Below are 23,659 nucleotides of genomic sequence, written 5' to 3' on the forward strand. Positions count from 1 at the left end.
TGGAGACTAAAAGGACAAAAAAATTCACAGCGTCAATCACTTCATTTTGACTGTGAGTTAGAAAAAAGTTCGGGGGCCACTTGGCTCCCTATGGGGGGCCAGATTTGTCCCGCGGGCTGTAAGTTGGGTATTATTGCTTTATAGTCTTGTGATATTTCAGTATCAGATCAGCCCATCAGACTCCTCCAATAATCCGCAGCTTCGCTGTTTTGTCGTCAGCTTCCACTTGATCGATCGTAGTAATTTGATGGAATCCCAAAGTGAGCATTACGTTTCTGTTCACTGAATCATTAATATTTGTGGGATTGCAAATAGAAATGTGTTTTAGATTCTTTATCTTTTTTTCAAATGAAATATGGCAGCAGTTCATCAAAGATGTCCACGTTCTCTGAAGATGATCTTTTCAAGGCTGTTGAAGTGATTAGCAGCTGGAAGGTGCTTGTTATCTCTCCGTGGCCTTCGTCTGCTCTGCAGCTTCAGTCTGATTCAACACATCTTTTACGGGGGGGGGTGTTGTTTTTTTCCATTAAGCATTTAATTGAATAAACCTTTGAAGACGGAGGAGAGCGTGCGGAGGAGAACACTGAAGCATGATTAGATTTTACAACAACCTTAAGAAAAAGAATAAACAATTTATTTGTTAACGAAGGTGAAATCAAACAGGAAGCACCGCCGCTGAAACATGAAACGAGAAAAGCCGTTCATCCTAAACCCTGATGTGCATCTAAATTGCGTCGAACAACCTGTAGTGCGGTTCTCACGGTCTAATTGGTGAAAGATGTTTTTGAGGCGCACTGATGAGTCCCTCAGAGCATGAAGAGCGCCGCGTTATTAAAAAAACATCACTTTGTTTCTTTGACGTTTCTCGTGGTAACGACCGCCGAGCTCGTTAGTGATCTCTCTGTCTTTTTCTTGTTTAATGTGCTCACACATATAATCACTGAGGAGAGCATTTCAGACAGCAGCGCCTGGTGCAGAGTGATGTCTTTACTGATGTGGACCTTTGACGCCACTTTATGTTTTTTAATGATATTGACAGAATTACCCAGAATCCCAGATAATCACCTCGACAGTGCTCTGCGTCAGAGCTCTGAGAGGACGGCTGAAAATGCCGCCGTCTGCACGTTTTCTCTCTGTTCCCGAAACATAGTACTCAGAGCACTCAGATCTTTACTTCAGTGCAAAGTGCAAATACTACAATGTAAAAATACTCATATGCATTGAAAATCTTACCCAAAGTAAAAGTACTAGCATCAAAATGCATTTAAAGCAGAAAAGTAAAAGTTCTCATACATGTAATGCAGAATGGCCCATTTCAGAATATAAAATAAAATAAAATAAAATATATTATCAGATTATTGATGCATTAATGTGTTCATCATTTTAATATTGCAGCTGGTAAAAGTGGAGCTCATTTTAATTAATTTATAAACCACTGGGTAGATTTATCTACAATAATTCCTTATCATTTATAAGTATATTTTTTATATCATATTTTAATAATCTAAATCTGCACATTAATTAAAGCTGAATTTGTAGCACTGTAAAATAGCTACCTGGAGTGGGACTCACCAAAGGCCCCATGATACACAGAATACTGTCACAATATAATTTTATTACGACTTAAAATGTTTTGCGATGTACAAAGTGTTTCAACAACATATTAATATATACTGAGTTATTACCTTTTTTCATCTGAAAACATTTGTTTTTAATATAAAACGCATACGTTTTTTATCAGTTCATCTCACTTCAGTTATTTTTATTGCAAAATGTATCCAATGGACCAAAAAAGAGCAATTGATATTATTATTGTAGTAGGCTACCAATGGTTTTTTTTTTTTTTTTTTTTTTAAAAAAATTGATAATTTGTATAATTGCATCGGTGTTTTGATACACATTTATTGATTATCTAAAAGAAATCACATAATATATCTATCTACCTCTTTAATGTGCTGAGTAGAAGTAAGAATAAAGTAGCATCAGATAGACATTTTTAAGGAAAGCACCTTAAAATTACGTTCCAACATCGCTTATTCGACTACTTTTCAAAATATGTATATTTCCAAATATTGCAAAACGGTGATGACAGCAAATCAGTTGTCTGCTTTTCCAATGTTTATTTTTTTTTGCATTTTTTTAGCACGTTGACTAGAGTTTATTGGAAAAACCATCCTTCATTCATGAGCTTGAAATTTAACCTAAATAATGCAAATGACATTTTCTGGCGAAGTCCTCATTCAGCTTGCAGCAGTGTGCTGCAGTTCTTACTCAGAATAAATGATTTCAGCCTGATAATTGGCCACAAATTCATTTTTTTTATTAAGTGTAGCATCACAGTGAAACCCACCAGCTACAAAACAGTTGGTTATATTATGTAATTTCAGTCTAATTCTTATGTTTCGTGGCCCCAATACATATTCTGCTGTTTGTAAAGCTCTTTTTAGTTGTGTTTTGTCCACAATGGCGAAATGACCCAAACAGTATTGTAATCAATAGAAATTGTTGCCAAAACTTAAAAAGAGAGACACAAGTTATGTCGGTTATAAGTTATGAGAAGTCATTTCTCGTCGAGGCACAAAAATGTTTCCATCATTTTGTCACAATATTCTCCAAATGCATCTTTGTGCCCATAAAAATTCCTATTTAACTTTGAGCGGTTTTTCTTTTTATGAGTTTCGCCTCCGTGTCAGAAAGTCATTCGAACAGTCTGAATTTTACGTCGACTGTTTTTCCTGCAGAACGGTCCATCACCGCGTCTCATACAGGAACAAAATGTCCTGTTTTCCTGAACTTGAGCAACATTTCCATCAGCCGCCGTCTCTGTGACTTCTTTGCTGATGAGATGGAAAATGACTTTGTGAGACGACGGCAAACACAGAGTGAAAAATGGACGCTGCAGAGCACTTTCACTCCAAACATTTTTTTCCTCGAGATGTAACCTTCCTGTTTATATTGAATGTATTTTTATATATAAAGTTGGCAGCCTGAATGAAAATACCTGCGAAACCCTGCATGAAAAATCCTGTTATCCTCATAATGCAGATGCATCTGTGACGTCTCCCAGAGTTACTAATGAATAACAGTCAAAACCGCCATTATTTAGATGTGATCTCCCACATTTTGAGTCCATATAAATCTTTATTAAATAAAGTGTTGAATTTATTTTATATGATTGAGCTACCTCTACTATTAAGTTTAGGTTTGTTGTGCTAAAAAAAATCCACTAGATGTCGCTGTTACACTCAACAGTCTGCCGTTATATTTCGATACAGACATGATGGGATTTTAATCAACATGTTGTAGTTTAACGGGTCCGACCGAACAGATTTATGCTATTTTATACAAAAATAAAAATCTAATGAAGGCCAAATATTTTTTTAAAAAACCTGCTCAACCAAATTGCTGATTTGGCCTTTTGTGGTAAAGGTGATGCTATCAAAATTAAGATTGACTATTTGCAAAGAAATTCAAAAAATCCTCTAATCCTTCATTGTTAAGCTATGATCTTTATTGTTATCTGTTTTATATATGGTGAAAAAAAAATCGTCTTTTACGTAAGTCTTTTTTTTTTTTTTTTTTACTGTCTAAAACATTTTTTTCCAAAAGGTTGAATTGGCCTTTTTAAAGTTCCTTTTTTTGTAGTTAATATCAGTGAGTTATATATTTATTTTTTAAAGAAATAAAAGTGTGTTCAGAAACACACAAACTTGACCGTTTGTAAATTTGGAGTAGTGCACAAAATCAGACACACAAAAACTGTAATATTTACTGACAATGAAAAATACAAAGCAAAAGGAAAGCTTAAATACATAATGACTTGGTTTACACATTCAAAAGGGAGTGAGAAGAAATACAAACTTGTGACAGTGGAAAGTGACGGTACAGCAACATTGTTCTTTTCTTTAAAAAATACTGCATTTATTTCCTTTTTTATCGACAAATTCTCTGTCATACACTTGACTGTTTTATTTTTCCTCTCTGTCCTTTACTTTTTTTTTGCAGCTCTCATGACCTTGTCTCAGTTGCAAACCTAATTTTCCATCAGAATCAGACACACTGTCAGCTCTGAGTTCAGAAATCGCTGCCCTGCTGCACAAACAGCCTCCCGCCGCCTCACTTACGTTGTATTTCTTTATTTTTTTGAGGACAGATGGAGGACTGGAAGCATCGCTGACTCTGTAGCAAGCTGTTCGCAAACCAAAACAAACATTATCAGACATTATTTTCCTCCAGGTGACAATGAGCTCAACCTTTGCAGCTGACGGACCAACATTTAGCCGGCCGGCCTGCGGTGACGGGCGTCTTCAGTCTTGGTTTACGTCCAACCTGAACTGATGGAAGCCGTGAAATGACATTTCATCCGTGGCCTTTGAGGGGAACAGCACTGCTGTCAGCAGCTCAGTTCAGCTCACTCTGTCAGCCTCGAATCGTATTTTCTACGACGTACAGAGGGAGTGAGAGAGCAGACGTCACCGATCACACGCTGATAACCCCGAGCAGTGATCAATAAATAATGATTAATTGGGGCTGTATCTATATCTGAGCATCTTCTTTCTTGGGCTGAGAGTTTTTACATGGATTCATGTGTTCAGCGTTCTTCGTGTCCTTTTTGGGGTCAAAAATCTGACATCAATATCACACAAGCATTATGGGATGCCGCTTCATATTAAAGCTACAGGCAGGGTGGCGGCAGCAGTGTCAAAGGTCAAGACGGCAAAACTCTCAGCAGGTTTTCTGCAGCGGTGTTGTCACCAGGGAGTCTGCAGGTCCTTAAAAAGCCTTAGAAAGCCGTAAAATCTGCTTTTTTTAAGCTACAGGAAGGGTGGCGACAACACTTTTAACCATTTAAAACCTGCAAAAATTTAGTGTGATTTCTGTCAAAAGGGGAAAAAGGTGATAAGCAACTTAAGAAATGTTCCACAAGTTGCAAGAAATGAGAAGATTTTGAAAATTAAAAAAAAAGAAGCTAGGAGAAAATGTCATGGAAAAAAAAGAAAAACACTAAGGAACAACTTATATATTACATATTTATAATTATAGCATATTTAAAATTATTAAATAAATATTATTAAATTATCACAATATTGGGATTTCCAACTTTAATATCTTGAAATATATCGGTTTTTGACACCAGCAAAAAATATATATAACAAGGCGTTAACAGGACAATCTTTCCTCTCAGTTAGTAGCTGAAAACAACAGAATAATTAAAAGAAAAAGAAAGCTCAGCTTTATTATTGCATCGATAATGCTGAAAATAAGTATTTGAAGCTGTTTTAAATATTTAATTGATATTGATACTGATACTGATGAACTGTTGTTTTTGACAGCTCTCTCCTCCCCTTCATCCCTCTATACTATCGTCCTCCCTCCTTTTCTCGTACACTATTCCTCCCTCAGTTACTCCTTTTTGTTATCTTCATGTCTCTCTCCCTTCATCCGTCCCTCGTCTGTCTCACTGTCCCTGCCTCTCCTTGTCACTTCATTATATTTTATATGCATGGACATTAAAGTTTACAACACTGGCAAGGCCCCTTTACAACGGTACAAGATAGAATACAGTTTAATAAAGTACTCTTAATATCTGCTGTCTGATTCGTGCTGCAGCGTGTTCGGCTTCAAAGTCCTCCACAGGAAATAACTACATGTTGGATATTAGGAAAGCCAGGTATCATTTGTCCGTGCTTTCAAAATGTCGAGAGATTAGAAAAGTTTGACAGTTTGTCTGCCTTTCGTCCTGCCGATAGCCATGGCCAGGGGCGCTGTGTTTTTGGGTTGCCTCTCTGTGTGTCCGTCTATCTGTAAATCTGTAAATCTCTACGTCTGTACATTTACCTCCATGTCCAATTCTCATGAATGTGATATCTTAAGAACCCTTACAGGAAATGTCTTCAATTTTGGCACTAACGTCCATTTGGACTCAGTTTAGATTTTGGTTGTCCAAGGTCACTGTGCTCCTGTCTTCTCAATGTTATGAATACAAAATCTCAATAACACATTTTTTTCAAGGTTACATTTTTGTAGTCAAAGATCAAGGTCAGAAATTGCAGAAGTTTCATTATGATAGCTTAAGAACACCTTGAGGGATTTTTTTCTTTTTGTAAAATTTGGCACAAACATCTACTTAAAGTCATGCATGAAATTATTAAATTTTTGCAAGGTCGATGTGAAAATGCATCAATTTCATTATGTTGAACGTGATATCTTCACAACATCTTGAGGAAATTTCGTAAAATTTGACAAAAACTTCCACTTGGCCTCAAGCATGATTTCATTAGAACGTGGTGGTCGTAGGTCACGATGACCATGCGTCCTCTTGTCTTTATGACTGCAGTACCTCAAGGAGGCCATGAGGGAGTTTCCTAAAATTTGGCACAAAGGTTCACTTGGAGTTTACAATACTGAGCTGATGACACTAATGTTTGTGTCGTTCTCCTGAGCCGTTTTTTCAATAACTGAATGTGAACTCTGCAGCTCGACTGATGTGCGGAGGCGTACAGCTGACAGGTGGTTATTGTAGTTTTTTTAACGACCCCACTGTGGTTAAGGTCTGATCCGGTTTTGCAACAAAAACTTCTTGTTAAAGTTCAGGAAAAAAAAAAAGTCTCCTGCTCGTGTCACACACTTTATTGGCCCGTCCATCCTGAAGCTGGATTGCCATAAAGAGTAAATGAGTCAAATAAAAGAAGGAGGTCAAGATAAAGGAGACTCTGATGTTTATTGGCATCATAATTAAAGTCACAAAAGTTTACAGTTTTAGCAGAGAGACGGTAAACGTGTCCATGATTTTTGACTCCTCTCTCGTCTCTGTCTCTCGTCCTTCAGGGCAACATCACGGGTCTGACAGGTACGATGGATTTTAAGGACAGCGGCTCCAACTCTCACGTCCAGTTCGAGATCCTCGGCTCCAGCTTCAGCGAGACCTTCGGCAAGGACATCAAAAGGGTGAGTTCACAGTGTTTCACTTTAACGAGCGTGCTGACATCGCCTACACGTGTCAGAAACTAAAACGCTGCAGTCGGATGTTCGGACAGAGCAGACACGTCGTCTCAGCTCCAGTATTCAGGCTGACATTGGCCTTTTCAGAGCCTCTTTCTGTGGGAGGACTTGATTTTTCCAGCACGTTTAAAGAGAGCGGCAGTCGATTCTGAGCCTGTGTGTTGTCGCGGTGAACGATCCCTGATGCTGTTTGTTGATGTGAGCAGATTTTTTTGTTAAAGAAAAGTTGGAAACTTTCCACAAGCTTTTCCACCACAGTTTTAGTAGCTTTTTATCCGTCAAAGAGTGGCCTGGTTAATGTTTGCAAATTAGCTACTTTAACCCTTTGAAACCTGGTTTGGCATTGTCTTTTTTTGTGCTGCATTCAGACGTCTTTCACAAGCTATTTAACCCTTTGAAACCTGAGCAAAAGGGTTTGATTTCTCGTAAAAACATAAGGAAAGAAAGCAATGACCAATTTGGCATTTTGTTATTTTGGGGGGAGTTTTTCCTGTAAGCTGAGTTCACTTTTGGCTGTTTGACAAACTTCCATTTCTGAGCTGAAAACTGCCAGCAGCTCAGTCTGACACACACCTCTCAAACTCTCACTTACACACTGACACACACACACAAACACATGGCACTCACACATTCATCTCTACACCTTTTCTCTGCATGTCACACTCTTTCACACACACACACACACACACACACACACACACACACACACACACACAACACACACAACACACACCCACACACACACCCACACACACACACCTCAGTCCACTCCTCACTGACTGATCACACTGACAACGATGTACAACTGTCCCCTCAAGAAATGAATGAAAACAACTTTTCTTCGGCCTCTAGGCTACATCGGACAAGAGACACAGATAAATCACAGCACGGGGACACCACATTGTCAAACAGGGACAGACCAGAATTTATATCTCAAAGATACATTAGGGGGGGGGGGGGGGGGAAAAATAAAAAACACACAAGTAAAACCTTACAGATCAACATTAATAACACAAGAGTCAGACTCCACCACCCCATAATCCATAACAACACATAAAAATACATTTATTTAACAAAAATTAATTTATTCCTGGATTTAAAGACACGAGGGTATCAATCAAATTGACCAAAATCATCACTGGACACAACCAATTTCATTCATTCACGCCATCCTACAGAATGTAGTTGATTGTTTAACAACCGAGTTTTAAACCCTTGCGCCAGTTTTTAAAAAACCCCAGAAAAAAACCGACATTATCCATTTACCCAAAACCTGTCCCCACCTGATACAGTCCCTTCCGCTGTGGAGTTCATGCCACTCTTCTGTTGGTCTTCAGTGGGGAGTTACTGTACCCCTACCCTTCTTAAATCTAATTCCAAGTGGAACTAAATGAAAAAGGACAACAAGACGACCACCCTCCCTCCACCCTCCAGCCCAACACAATCCCAACCCCACCCCCTCTATTCCCCCACCATCCCCCAGACCTAACCGAACAATCCAAACAACCCCTCATACTCCCCCCTTAATTTTTCCCCATTAAATTTTATTTCTAAACACGTTTGGCACTAAAGGAAAAACCAATGTGTGTACGCAGGCCCTAACCTGTCCGGGCAAACCCCCTGCTCAGAACCTCACACATACACCACACACACACACACACACACCCACAACCACACAACACCACACCCACACACACCCCCACACACACACACACACTGATCCTTCTGTGTTTGCTGAGCGTTGGCCTGGACAGCTCTGCCTCTTTACTGTTTCGGAAGGAGCGCCGCCGCTGTTATTGTTGTTGTTGATAAGGTTGAATGTCATCACACCGTCGTTGTCGGCAGCTGAAGCCCATCGAATCGAGTGCAACACGTTCGTGTAAACGTTCAGAACGAGTCCCAGCTCGGCCGGCAGAGGAGGCCTTGAATTCAGTATTTGTAAAATCCCCGGCGACGTCGAGGGTCTTCCGTCAAACTTTGGGAGTTTTCGGTGCTGAATGTGCGAGCTGAAGTGCTTTTTTTTTTTTTATATCTGTGTGATGCTTAAAGTTATTAGTTAAGTTGATTAGTTTAAAGAGAATACCATAAAAATTTTTTAAAAAAGCCTCATCCCAATTCATCGCCCCCTGTGTCGACACGTTTTGACAAATAAAGGCCTGTCTCTGTTAGAGGCTCCCTCAGGGTTACCATGGTTACCATGCAGTTCATTTTTATACATGTTTTTTTGGATGTTTAAAACCGGGTTGTTGATGACCTAGCTGGAGATAACATCAGTTAGCTGCTCAGAATCACGCAGACAAATATGTTTATATGTATAAACTTTTGTCAGTATGGAAATGATGCACACAATGTTAGCTCGGTAAAGAGTCTCTGAAATTTGAAATTTAATATCGGCTCAAACATGATTGAAATCTGGACTATGAACAAAATCCAGAAAATTCTGATACCAAAATTTTTGGTCCGTTACCTTCAGATTCTGGATTCATTTGCAGATATTCGTTTATAACCCGCTGACTGTTTTTCTGATTTCTGTTTCATGATGAATGAGTATGAGCAGCTGCAGTAGACGGTGAAAATGAAACTCTTCGTCATTTCAGGATAAAACAATTATTTTGTTAACGCGCAGCGCCGACATATCTCCTGAGTCTCGGCAGCGTGCCGCCCTCAGTGCCTCATGGGAGCTGTAGTTGTCGAACAGGCAGATTTTACAGTTGTGCGTCTTCCTTTGTGGATGAGGACAGTCATCATTCATACAAACACCAGCAAGCGCTCACACCTCTTGCTTCATTAATTTTTCCAATTATTGAAAAAGTTGTTTAACCATTGTTAACCTTGATTAACAGCAACGCTGCAAACACTCGTTCCCTCGCTGCTAAACCAATCAATATTTAATAGCATGAATGAGGTTTTAATTTAACTCTCTGAAGACTTTAAAGTCGCCTCCCTGTACATGCGGTTAGGCCTCCATCGTACGGTAGATTAATCCACGCACTGGAGAGCAGCGTAACATGAAAACACTATGCATGTTATCGCTGTTTTCAGAGCTGATGTGCTGCAGCTTTTCAGTCTATAATTTAATTTATTATTAGTTTCTGTGTCACACTCACAACCCTTCGTGTGACGCACGCAGCTGCACTCAGTCAATCTCCATCTCTCTGCTTAAACAGGTTTATGTAATATTACTTTGTGAGGAATATTATTTCCAAGGCCGCCTTATGTAAACACACTATCTGTATTGTAGTGTACAATTAGTGTGGGTTCAAAGAAGTTGAGTTTGGCTAAAAATATACGTGAGGAGATAAACGATAGACTTTAACAACTTCAGATAACTCTGACTATGAAGGATTCATCAGGAAAAGGAGAGAAAAAAGGAAATCAACGACAAAAACAGGGTTTTCAGCCATTGCAACAAAAAAAGAGGTAAAGGTAAAAGAGAGTAAGTATGACAGTGAATATTTCCATGACTTTGGAAAACATGAGTTAAACACGAGTTTTAAAAGGCAATGACCAGCTTACCACAAATTGCAAAAATAAGTAAAATGTGACAAGACAATTACATGAAAATACTTTTTTAAAAAAGAGGAGAGGAATGTTAGAAATTTGTTAGAAAATTTGAAAAAAAAAAATAAAACTGAAAAAAATTTATTTCAAATTATGTTACAAAAGATACGTACAAACAAACATTTTTTCTCACTATTTTTAAGGTCATTGTCTTTTTTCTTTTTTTTTGCTAATTTTCAGTAATATTTTTTTGTAACTTTTTTTCTGATTTCTTTTTTTTTTTAAATTTTTTTTTGGCCACGCCTTGTTAAATTCTGCCCATGTTTTCAGAAGAAATCAAACCAAATTTGCTCAGGTTTCAAAGGGTAAAAATATGACATAAGAAAAGAGATCAAGAATGTAAGGAAGGAGGGACAAAAGGCATAAAAATCTAAATAAATGTTTATTGTGATTAAAGTCACAGATGGAGGGAGGCGATATTTTTCTCGTTTTTCACTTTCAATAATTCTTTGAGTCGAGCGGCTGATCACTGAGTCGCTCCTCAAATCTATTTTCTTTCTTCTGTTTTATCCAAAGTTAAAAGTGTTGAAACAAAAATACAAAATGAACGCACACATATTTTAAAAGCTTTATTATCAGTTTGGTTCCATAAAAACACGCACAATGTGAATTTATTTTATTTATAATCAGTTTTTTTATACAGAACAACACGCATACCTAACAATTTAGATGAATTTAGCAGCTTCTTGCTAATGTGTGTAAGGATGTTAGGGCACACACACACACACACACACAAACACACACACACACACACACACACACACCACACTCACACAAAGACATTAGTTACTGCACTGATGAAGATTTAAATCACCTGGCTTCTCCTTTTGAGTTATGAGTCCCTGTGTGTTATGTAATTGCCATTAGGAGAAAACAGGCCTATAGCTCACACACACACACACTCACACACAAACACACACCAATACATATTGATACCCCCCCGGCCCATCTGCAAAGAAATATATCTCCAATTTAAAACACACACACTTAATGAAGACCTCCCTGTTATTCGGCTCTCACACACATACAAATACATGAGTATTATTAAACATACATCACATGTTGGACCTCCGTGTGTTGCAGAGTGCCTCGTATACATACAGCACACACAGATTTCACCAACATGCATGTAAATAAAAGTAACTGCATGAAAAGTGTGTCAACACACACAATGTGTGCATCATCATAAACAGGAAGAATCAGCTGCAGAAACACACTTTTTTTTTAACGATTTGTTCGTAGTTTTTTTGTTTACTTAACATAATTAATGCTTTGATTGTTCTAAATGTTTGCTACGATTTCAGACTTTAACCAGTCAGACTTTTTGTATGGTACTTTTTATACAATCTGTAACACAGCGTATTAATATTTATACATTAGTATTTATTTTTTTTTAAATATATAAATATTTTTAATAAATATATTTTTCTATTTAATCTAGGTGACTGCATGGGCAGCAGTTAATATATAAATACCATATTACACTTTACATTTGATCAAAATTGATATTTAATACATGAATTAATAAAAAAGTTTCTTCCCATTGACCAAACATTGACTTTTGCCGCCATGTTTCTGCATTCATGACTGACATGTTGTTATCAGCAATAGAAAATAAACCTGTCAAGGTTTTGGACATCCATCGCCATGGTTACTGTAATGTTATCGTGAGAGGAGAGTTTTGTAACATTGCGAGAGAAGTCGTATAACATCACTCAAAGGAAACACAGTCATCTCACAACATTGTTGTATCAAAATTTTCAAAAATATCGCTCAAGTTTTGCGCAAATCTGTAATGGAAACCCAGCTAGCGTCGAAAAGTTTTGGGGAAATCAGACAATTACGAATGCAGCGATGCCCCAAAAAGGCTATGTCTGCAGACTGTTTTTAAAGCATGTTTTTACTGGTTTTACTGGTCGATACGGTCATGAGTTCGAGGGAAGTTTGTCGGACTTTTGTCTCTGGAGTTGTTCTTAGCTGATGTTTTAGTAGAACAGAGAAAACATCTGCTTTGAAAACAGAATTAATTGCAAGAAAAAAACTTTACCATCTGTCCTGCAGTTGTGCTCTGAGCTGGATACCTGCATCTCACCTGTTCGTCTGATCTCAGATCTGTGAGCGAAGCGGGAAATCTCGACCAGCGAGTCTGCGGGGACGTGTTTCTTTAGGCCGTGAGTGTGTTTGTGTGAGGGGAGACGAGCCCGATGTGAGCTGATGGCACACGGGAAAGTTTTATAGAGTTTGTGATGTGCAGGTAGATGTTGTGTGGCTGGATGTGAGATATCAGCTCTCATCAAACACACACACACACACACACACACACACACACACACACACTCGATTCATTTTCCCCTACAGTGTCACTCTTATCCAAATCTCCATCTTCCTGTGCTGCTGTCCGCGCCTCCCCTCTCTCGTCTCGAGGCCATTTCTCAAAGCAAATTTCCCCCACAGATGAACCCCCCCCCCCCCAGATCAGACCTGATAGAGATTGAAATGTCGTTTTCTCTCTTTCCCCGGAAACTTGTGCCGCCGCGGCGCTCCGGTCCTTCAGACCTCCCCTGTGTGTGTTATTCCATCTATCTGTCCTCACTTTTCTCATCTCATTGACTTTTGATGCGTCTTTGCAGCAATTTGTTGTCGGTAAATCGCCCTCCCACAGAAAAAAACGTTATTTCTTCCATCCTCTTCGATTTGTCGCAGCGAGCGAACGTGTGTCAGAGGACATTACGCTCTCGCCCACCGTCCTCAGAGGGAGTGTCGGCGGATGGCTGTTTTTTAATCAGACGGGTGACGTCCGCTGGGGCGACTTCAGCAGACAGATCATCTCTACAACTTCTAATAGGGCCTAAATTTAGCTCCAGTGGTTCTCAAACTGAGGTGTGAGGACTCTCAGGGGTCTGACGGGACTCCTTTAAGGGGTCACGCAAAATGAGGAAAATTAAGAACCATTTAATTATAATTATGAACAATTTAGACCGTCAGTGATGTTGCTCGATATGATAAAGATATTTAAACCTGCAGCGAGCTCAGTGGACACGGATATTTAAACGGGTTGTTACTTGGTAACCCTGATCTTGTCCATAAATATCTGTGTTCTTATCTGCAGGTATGATTGTCCCCAACGTTGTTTGAAATTGCATGATTTGTTTCATCAAATTAAATTGGCCTTTAAAGTCCTCCTGTATATTCAGCTGCCAATAAAATAGTCTGAAAGTTTAATTTGTACTTGACCCTGACATAAAAAAAGAGAGTGTTAAATAAAGTCTAATAAACACTGTGACACTGTGAAAGGTAAAGTCCAGATGTTTCGAAGAGGAGTTTCTAAAGGTACTTATCCTCACTTCTCATTCCAAACTCGGCAAACTCGTCAGTTTTTTTGACAGTAAAAGCCACTTTCTGCATCCAATCTGAACGTGTCTGGACGGCGTCAGCTGAGAGCGTGCTCAGACAAAACTGGTGACGTTTTTGTGAAACGCTGTCGGCATCCGGCGCGTCCGCATGCAGCATGTGAACACGGCCTGACGGAGCCGGTCTCCTGGGCATGAAAAGCTGAAGGACAGCGTCCGATAATAACGCTGCTTATGACGTAATATAAGGAGCACGAGTGAGCACGTGGGGGGTGGACGGGTCCCACAAAAACGTTTGACTTTTGTGCTGAAGTCCGGAGTTCGCCTCTCGTGTGGATGCAAATGTTGTTTCTTTACCATGTGCCTCTTTGGCTTAAACCTAACCATCGCTCAAGTCCAGGCTTGTAATGTAATGGAAATTGAGGTGAAGTTGTGGAAATATTCTAAATATAAGATACACTTAAACTGATGTTGATTTTTATGTTTGCTAAAGTAGTTCTGCTGCTGCCTCCGTCCACAGCAGTACATTGTTTAGCTTCAGTGTCCGTACTCCTGCCTGCTTCTCCAAAATGACATCTGCTTTAAGTAATACACTGACTGTGGATAAGTAACTTTTACAACTCCACTTTAAACTATAACTTTAAAGCTCTGTGTGAAAACGAATAATTAAAAAGGAGAAAAAAGAGGATAAGTCACTGTTGCATTATTTACTTAAAAAAATGGAGATTGTGTAAATAATAGGAAGAAAAAGTCTCGGTGAATATTAATTTGGTCTGATGATGATCGTCTATGATGAGAAACAAAACATTTTATTGATAAAAAAGAGGCCAATATAGCACAAACCTTTTGCATAATTCTTAAACGAGGTTGAAGGTGAAAATAAAGTTTGAAGTGTGAAAAGCTCTGAAAGCTCCCTTGAATTCGCTCTTTGACGACGGTCCCTAACTTCAGCTGAGGAGCTCTTGTCCAGTTTACCATCACCCTTCGTGGCGCTCCACCATCTGCTGTCAGCAGAAACGTGCTGGCAGCAGATGGTCGACGGAGCGCCGCCCTCTCACGTACAGTCTGGTATCATGTCAAAAATAACCGAGGAAACAGATTATTGCTTTTTATAGAACTTTGATATATTGAAGCAGAAACATGTTTTTCTTTTTTGTCTCTGTTAATTTTCTCAGAATTTTTTACAGATTATTTACTTTTTGGGGGGGTGGGGGGTTCTTGTTAAATTGCTAATTTCCTTTTTGTGTGAATCATTCGTTATTTCAGATTATAACTTTATGCAAATGACACTTCAGAATCCCATATGTGTGATTTGTCATATGTGACTCAGACTTCTGTTTTAATGCAGCTGATGGATCCCCAAAATGAAGGCATCATTCATGACAGACACATGTTTTCATAATTAGTCACTGGGCTCTGATCAGACGCCCATTTCTCTATCCTCAGCCTCGTCTTTGTCTCGTCTTTTCTCTCTCCGTCAGCCTCTCGTCTTTCACAGAAGAGCTAAAGAGGTTTGCAATTATTTTGTTGAGGGCAGAAATTACTCGCCCGTTGGTCCATAATGGAGACGGCATTGTTACCGGCCCTTCTGAAATGAATCCATTAGAAATGTTGGAGAACGAAAATGAGCCTCAGACGGCGCTAATTTCAAATCCCTGAGGTAATTTGGAGTCGTTAACAACAATTTACGCCTTTGAAAACTTGAAGCTCTCTAATTTGTGTGAATAATATGTGGAACAAGACATATTTTTCTCTCTTTTAATTTTTCCCCCCCAAAGCCTCAAAGATGGAGCATTTTTTTTCTTTTTTTGTTTCTATCAGGCGTGGGCCGAGATGAATGACCGCCGAGCTCCTGGTCGTCCCATTAAGAGACACCAAATTAGGTTTATTGATAATGACAGGACTGAAGACACTGTAATCAAACAAAATGACAGAAACAGACGTAATATTTGGATTTCAGAGAAGACCTGATATAAAACTAATCCTTCAGTCGTGGACATTTTTAGTACGAATGTTTGATTTTATAGTTCTTATAGATTTTTGTTCAATCATTAATGAATATTACCACAGCGTACTCACAGTACGTCCTCAGAAAACAAAGATTAGCTCAACGTCACAGCTGATTTGTGTCTGATGGATGAAAACACATCCATAAAAATAATAACCAAAACTGAAAAACAAGAACATCTGAAAAACAATCTCTGGCAGACTCAGAGGATGTCAGAGCGCTCTGAAGCTTAAATGAAAGAGACCAGACTAAAAATGTCACCTGAACAACACAAAAAACAGTTTCTTTCCCAAAATTAGCGTGTGTGCTAACTCGTGCTGCATTGCAGTGGACTTCTGCGTCTACACATAAAACTTTGTATTTTTCTGCGTCAGCTGTTTACGCCCGATGTGATGCACTAAAGTTATCAGACTGCAGGAGCTTCAGATATCTGATAAATGTCATTTTCCATTCACAGATTTAACTGTTACGTCCACAAACTTTACCTGGATTTTAAAGCGTGCAGCTCTGCTGATGGAGGCTGACAAACATTTCTAATAAATCCAGAGCAAAGTAAAGTCCAAAAGTCAAAATCCATGAAAAAAAGAGAAATAATTTCCAAAATGTACAACATGTTGCTGTCTAATGAAATATTCTGTTTCATTCTGCTTTGATGGCGTTTAGCCTTTCACCTTTTTCCTTAGCCTGCATTTCCCATCATGCCTAGTGCTGGACTGAGTGGTTTTTAGTTTGCAGTGAATGTTTTCTGTCAGTGTTTATGTGTCCGTTCAGGACACGCGGGTTTCTGCTGGTTTCTGTCGTCTTTGTGTTGGTTTATATTTACATCACGTGTGAGTCGGCGTCTCTTTCATTTGCTGAGCTGTTTTTCTGATTTCCCAACACGCTGCACATCCATGGAGTGAAATTCATTTCAATTATATTGTTGCCTCCTGCCTCAGTTGCTACAATATCGTGACTCTTGCAAGCGCCGTGATTCAGAAGTAATCGTTTACGTGATGAGGAAGGTGTGCCTTTATGCAAATTTGAGCATGTTGTAAATGTCTTGTGGACCAACCAGATTGCTCGGTCAGAGCCGCTTGTTGTGTGATCAGACGACGGTTTGATCGCGTGCTCCTCCAGTCTGCGTGTTGGGCAACATATTGAACCCCACATCGCTCCTGATGGCGTGTGATTGTTTCAAAGATGAGCAGCAGGTGGCGCCTCGTGCGGTCGTCTTGGCCGTGCGTGTAAATGTGTGTGTGAGTGGCTGAAAGCTTCGAGTGGTGGGAAGACGGGAAAAGTGTTACGCAGGTTCAAATCCACATACCAGTGATCCGTGCAGTAAAACTGAGCGTCAGTCCAAGCGGAAAATCTGGCCTGATGATGGAACGAAGGATAAAAGATCATTTGAAATGGAAATCAGCAGAAAATTGAGAAATCTAGCAGTTGTTGATATATTTGACTTTGGAGGCAAGCTGAACACGTGAACATGTTTGGAGGGAAATCATTAAAGCTGTTGTTATTGTTTTTGTTTGTCGTCATCCGCATTAAAAATGTAACTTCTTTAGCTGGAAGCCACAGACTGATCGACTTCACACAGAGTCTAAATAAAGCATCGTGCGGAGAAACTGCTGGTGAGCGTTCACGTCTCCAGCTGAGTTAAAATGATGGAAAAACAGATTTTTTTAAAGTTGAGTAATGCAGTGAAGGTTGAATATGAAGTCCCTGCAGCAGAGCTAATTATCCAACACCCACAGATCATCTTTGAGATGAACAAAAAAGGTAGAAATCAAAAGCTGGGAGACACGCTGAAACACACACACACATGTATATGTGCACCAATTGCTATTCATATGTGTGTGTTTTCTTTGAAAGGCCCCAGAGAGCGAAGCTTTGTGTAGATTACAAACATCAAAGAGGTTTCATAACAGGAAATACATCAGAGAATATCCTGCCAACACAAGAGTGTAACACTGCAGCCCCAGTCAGTGTGTGTGTGGTGTGTGTGTGTGTGTGTGTGTGTGTGTGTGTGTGTGTGTGTGTGTGTGTGTGTGTGAGGTCAGTTTGTGTGTGTGGCAGCACATGTATAATTGTGAGGACTTGACCTTAGAGTGTGTGTGTGTGTGTGTCCTTGCAGTAAATATGTGTTTACATCAGCAGAATCTCTTCCAAGGATCTTTTATATCACACTGCATGTTACTGCACCGTGGATAGTTGTGTGTGTGTGTGTGTGTGTGTGTGTGTGTGTGTGTTTGATTGCAGAATAGAAAACCCTATAACACAGTTTTAAAATGAAAAAAAATCTACAAAGTGCTCTACAAACATGAAAAAAACTGTTGAATTTAAAATGCTTTTTAAAAAATTACACGAATTATAGCAATTGAGATCTGAGAGTTAATAATAAGAATAAAATTTAAATTAAAATCACACTTTAAACCTTTAAATCCAGATCATCAGTTTGATTACTGTCAAACGACATGGGAAAAAAAGAAACCAGCAATTTAGCATAAATGTCCCGTAAACTGCGAAAAAAAAATGTGAGAGGTGAAAATGACCTGAAACTCAGCTTTAAAAAAAAGAGAGAAACTTTTGAAAATTATCAAATAACTGGGGGGAAAATATCAAGAAAATAATAATTATGGGTATTCTAATATTTTGTAAATTATTATTATTATTATTGTATGTAATTATATATTTTTTTATTCTTTTTTATCACTTTTGGGGGGTTCATATTCTGTTTTTGGGCCTTTTCTGTTTTGTGCAAATTTCAGGCAATTTTCTAATTTTTTACTAATTTCTTGCTAAATTTTTGGGTCATTTCTTATTGAGTAACTTGTTGCCTTTTTTTCCCCGTGCTTTAGGGTGGAATCAAGCCAGTTTGGAGGATGGGCATTTTTATTAACATTTTTATTCGAGTACTGGCATTAAATTATTACAGAATGCTCTCACAAAAAATCAAGTAGGTAATAAAGGTTAGAATAGGAAAATAAATTAGCCGACAACAGACAAACAGGTTAATTTAAAACTCGTTTATTAAATTACAAAGCTATAATTTGCCGATAACGCCTCTAATTCGGAGTTAACGTGAGAAAAATCAAAACTCTCTGTCTATAGTAAAGAAAAAATCAAATCGTAGCTGAAGAGAGGAGTGTGCTTCACCTGCAGAAACTCAAACATCATCAACATAAAAAAAGAGTTTATTCCAGCCAGCGGCCGACAGGTGACAGGTGATCTGAGGGAGGCATAAACTGCAATAACAGCCGAGTGATGAGGGCTCAGCTCTGAAACACACACTCCTTTTAAATCACCAATCAAAGAGAGGGATGAGGAGGAGGTGAAGGCGTGGAAATAAAAGACGAGTGGTGGCAGCGAGTCGAGGCGGGGGTTCAGCGCGGGGGGAGGCGAGAAAAGGTGGCAAACGCTGGCATTTGGCTCTGCTGTCCACGGGAGAGTGAGTTACAGAAATACAGCCGGCGTAGCCTTTCGGATGACAGCAGGAGAAAAAAAAGGGCTGACATTTGAGGAAAAGGAGCAGGGAGGACAGGAATAATGCATGAGCAGCAGCAGCGAAGTAGAGATTTATCCGCCGTGTTTGACCTCCGCTGGGAGGAGAGCGCGACGAAAAGACAGGGCCGGATGTAAAACATCAGCACGGAGAGCAGCTCCTCATCAGATCGCCGCTGACGGGCCTCACGAGATGATTCCTGAGGATTGTTAAATTTACAGAGATTTGATTTGAATCTATCTGCATCAGGCAGACCGAAGCTCGTCAGGGCAAATGTCGAAACGATGCTGAAAAATGCTGCAGCAGCGAGGAATGCAGATCTGCTCAGATTAAGTTTCTATTGACGTAATGTTTAAATAAATGTGAAAAATGTTCATACTGAACAAATCTGTAATCGTCACGAGCAGCATGGCTCCAGAGAGGGCACTTTGGTCCGCACTAAAATACTTCATCTTCGTGTCCGAACGACTTTCCCTCTAGCTCCACCATCAGGTCAAATACATGTTCAGCTCTTTGGCTCTTAAGTTTATGACCAGATATCTTCAATAAAACACTCCCATCAGCCTCAGCTGTAACACGAGTAGACATCTATGTAGCCGATGATGAGGTTAGAGGTCCAAGCTAAGACCCGAATGTCCTAAAATCCTGAAAATGTTCTAAAATCCAAGAAATGTACTGAAATCCAAGAAAAGTCCTAAAATTCTAGAAGTGCTGCAAAATCTTAGATGTTTTCCAAAATACTAGAAAAGTCCTAAAATACTGAAAAAAATCCTAAAATCCCAGAAATGTCCTAAAATACTGAAAAAAACAAATAAATCCATAAATCCCAGAAATGTCATAAAATCCGAGAAATATTCTTAGAAATGTCCTAAAATTCTAGAAATGTACTAAAGTCTTACAAATGTCCTAGAATTCTGGAAATATTATGAAATCCTAGAAATGTCCTAAAATCCTAAAAATGTTCTGAAATTCTTTAAATGTCCTAAAGTCTAAAATAAAAGTATGAGCCAGAAAAGGAGTCTAGCAGCTCGTCTTTAAAGCGCCTCTCAGTCAGCGTTATTTGATAAACCGATCTCGGTGAAGAGCATGAAGATGAGATGATGCAACCTAACGAAACGGTCCGTTAATGATTATCGAATTAAATCAGCATGTTGTGACGTCTGATGCATTTCAACGAGCCGGTTAGCAGCCAATCACGTTTCCCTCCACGTCTGTCTGAACTCGGAGCCAAAGCGCCACAGTAACTTTTTTTAAAAAAGGAATCAAAGAAAGATGGAGCTTGTGCAGCAGCTTGACATGAAGTGAAGAAGTGGCTGCTCTTCATCACCTGAACCTGGCTCAGACCCTGAGCTGTGAATCCTCTCCGTCTCCTGCACCTCATCCAGTCCTTCATCCACTCCTTCATCCACTCCTTCATCCACTCCTTCATCCGGTCCTTCAACCGGTCCTTCATCCGGTCCTTGGATGGTTTCTGCGGGCGCTCTGGATGTGAATGTGTGTCTGCTGCTCATTACAGAGCAGCTTCTCCTCTTTCTGCTGGTTTCCAGTCCAGCACAGGATGTCCTGTCTGCACAGGTCCACTGTTCAGGTTGATTCTTTGAGGCTGTGATGAAAGTAAAGTCTCTTTAGGAGGAAAAAATGATCTAAATCTTTTTCTCTTAGACGTGCAGGAATCACAGAATCAGAGTTTAAAAGAAGACAGATCTCCAGACGTTTGTCTTAATGTGCTGAAAGAAAAACTGCTGCTTTATGAGCTGCAGGAGAAACTCTGTTTATCGGTAAAACTCAAAAACGTATTCACTGCCTGGGTCACATTCAAGGACATTTATTCAAGTATTCTCAAAGAAGTATCTTTTGTGCCATAGCAGCCCGAACTCGTCAAACAGCGCCGCTCTGTCAGTCCGTACGAGCGTGTCACGAGAGGCACTGAAGCTGGACGGCGTCAGAGGAGAACATGGTCAGACTGAACCTCTGGCGCTGTTATTGTACGCTGACGGACAGCCAGAAGGCACCGAGCGTGTCAACATGCAACTCACACGGGCGGCGTCACCTGATAACGCGGCCCAGATGGAGCCGGTCGTGTGAGTGAAACGCTGAAGGACGGCGTCAGGTATTAATTATGACTTATGGTGCTGAGCTTCGTGTGGGAGTGCAGAGTTTGCTGTTAAAGCTGATCATGTTTTATTTAGTTAACCGTTTTCAGCAGGTATTCGGGTTCAGGACTTGGGACTCTTGTCGGACTCGTCTGTCTTGACTTGTGACTTGAGTGCAAAGACTTGCAGTGTTGTGCCTGCAGGAGGTGATCATATGAACCGCTGGCTTGTCTCGATATAAACAGAGATTATTTAAAACTCTTTTTTTTCTTACTCACAGGCGTTACTGTTAAAGAGACATTTAACTCCTTTTATGAATATTTGACCACATTTAATAAAAACATCAGAATTTTAAAAAAAAAAGTTAAAGCATCATAGGTTGTCTTCAAAAGTGTGTTAACCTTTCAACTCTGAGCAAATTGGTGTGATTTTTTTTTAAAGGCACGAGGCGAAAAAAAAGCAATATAAAACTTGGTACGAAATGTTTCACAAATTGCAAGAAATTAGTAGATTTTGATTTTTTTTTAAATCAAGGTATCATAATTACATATTTAAAGTTATGTTATACAATAATTATAATTTTCTAAACACCTTTTCCAAGTTTCTACTTTCTATTTCCTTTTTTCTTCTTTTTTTTTTACTAATTTAAGTTCATTTTTCTTGTACTTTATATTTTTGCTATTTTTTTTGCATTAGCCCTCTTCCATTTTTTGCTCTTTTTTCATCTTTTCTTTTCTAAAATCCTTTAAATCTATCAAGTCTGTCTCTTCTGTGCATCAAGCACCGTGATTGGCTGTTAAACACAATGACATCATTGCTAATATAAGAATGACTCTCTCTGTTGCAGCTACACATATTAAGCCAGTTTTCTGTGGTTTTTAAGGGTTAAACAGAATGAGGGACAGTGTCACTGACTAATGAGATAAAAAAGAATCGGCAGAAGTGTTGTTTCTTTGTGCAGATTGTGTAACGTGCTGATCCTGTTATGAAACGTCCCTCGGCATATTCTTGGGCGTCTCATATTTTTGTTGTCTCCTCTTCGTCTCATTAAGCAGCTCCTCTTACGGCGCGCGGCAACACGGCCGCCGTAAGTCAGCGAAATGAGCCGCACTTAGAAAGAGCGGCGGCTCACCTGGGACTGTCTGGCATTTTGGAAAATCTATTTCTGCTATTAATAATGTAATAATTGTCAGGAATAACGGGCGCTGTGTTCACGGTGGAGTGAAGCTCGGCCTCGCGGTGCAGCACAGATCGTCTTTGTTATTTCGGGGAGCTTTAGTGGTTCAGTAAAAAGTGGCGACTGTGGCTGTGAGCCAAACTTTTCAACGTCAGGGCACCGGGACATAAATTCAGCATTTTAAATCAATACACTGAAATTTGGAACTTAATTTGAATCTTGAGCACATTGGCCTGATTTCTTTCAAAAACATGGGAAGAAGAAGAAAAAATTACCCAAATTAGAAAAATAAATAAAGAAAAAAGAAAAAAGTAAAAACAAACAAAAATACAAACAAACAAGGAAATGACCTGAATTTTTTTTAAAAAAATAATGATAATTCTATAAAATTATCAAACCCTTTCAGTTATTTTAACCTTTGAACTCTGAGCACATTGGTGTGTTTTTTTCTTCCTCAAAATCACAAGAAAAAAAGCAATGAGTAAATGTCCCATAAATGTCAAGAAATTTTAAAAGGTGACAAGAAAATTCCCTAAAAAGTAGTTTTAAAAAGAGGTTTTATTTTAAGAATTTTTTTGAAAAAATAGGGAAAAAACCCAGAACACTGTAATTTAAATAATTTAATACTGAAAATATGATACACAATAAAATCATTAGCGCGATTGTAGGATTTTAGAATGTTTCCAGGATTTAAGACATTTCTCAGATTTTGAGACATTTCTAGGACTTTGGGACATTTCCAGGATTTTTGGAAATTTCTAGGATTAAAGGACATTTTTCAGATTATTGGACAATTTTCAGATTTTGGGACATTTTAAGGACTTAAGGACGTTTCCAGCATTCAGGACATTTCTCAGATTTTAGGACATCAGTGTCTCAGCTGTGTCCTCTGTCGGGGGTGTGGGGGATCCTCCTCTGCCTCTTTTTTTGATCAACAAGCTCTATTTTGATGCTGTTTTATGTCTCTGACACCTCATGGCGACT

General features: G+C 39.1%; 1 protein-coding gene across 1 annotated transcript in view; it reads left to right on the forward strand.

Annotated features, from left to right (window-relative positions):
- LOC121958466 (glutamate receptor ionotropic, delta-1-like) overlaps nt 1-23,659 on the forward strand; it is a 539,890-nt gene that overhangs the window by 474,633 nt on the left and 41,598 nt on the right. The window contains 1 exon segment of the mRNA XM_042507403.1: nt 6,829-6,948. Coding sequence (XP_042363337.1) covers nt 6,829-6,948 — 120 coding nt within the window.

Source organism: Plectropomus leopardus, chromosome 19, assembly GCF_008729295.1.
Source record: "Plectropomus leopardus isolate mb chromosome 19, YSFRI_Pleo_2.0, whole genome shotgun sequence".
Lineage (NCBI taxonomy): Eukaryota > Metazoa > Chordata > Actinopteri > Perciformes > Serranidae > Plectropomus > Plectropomus leopardus.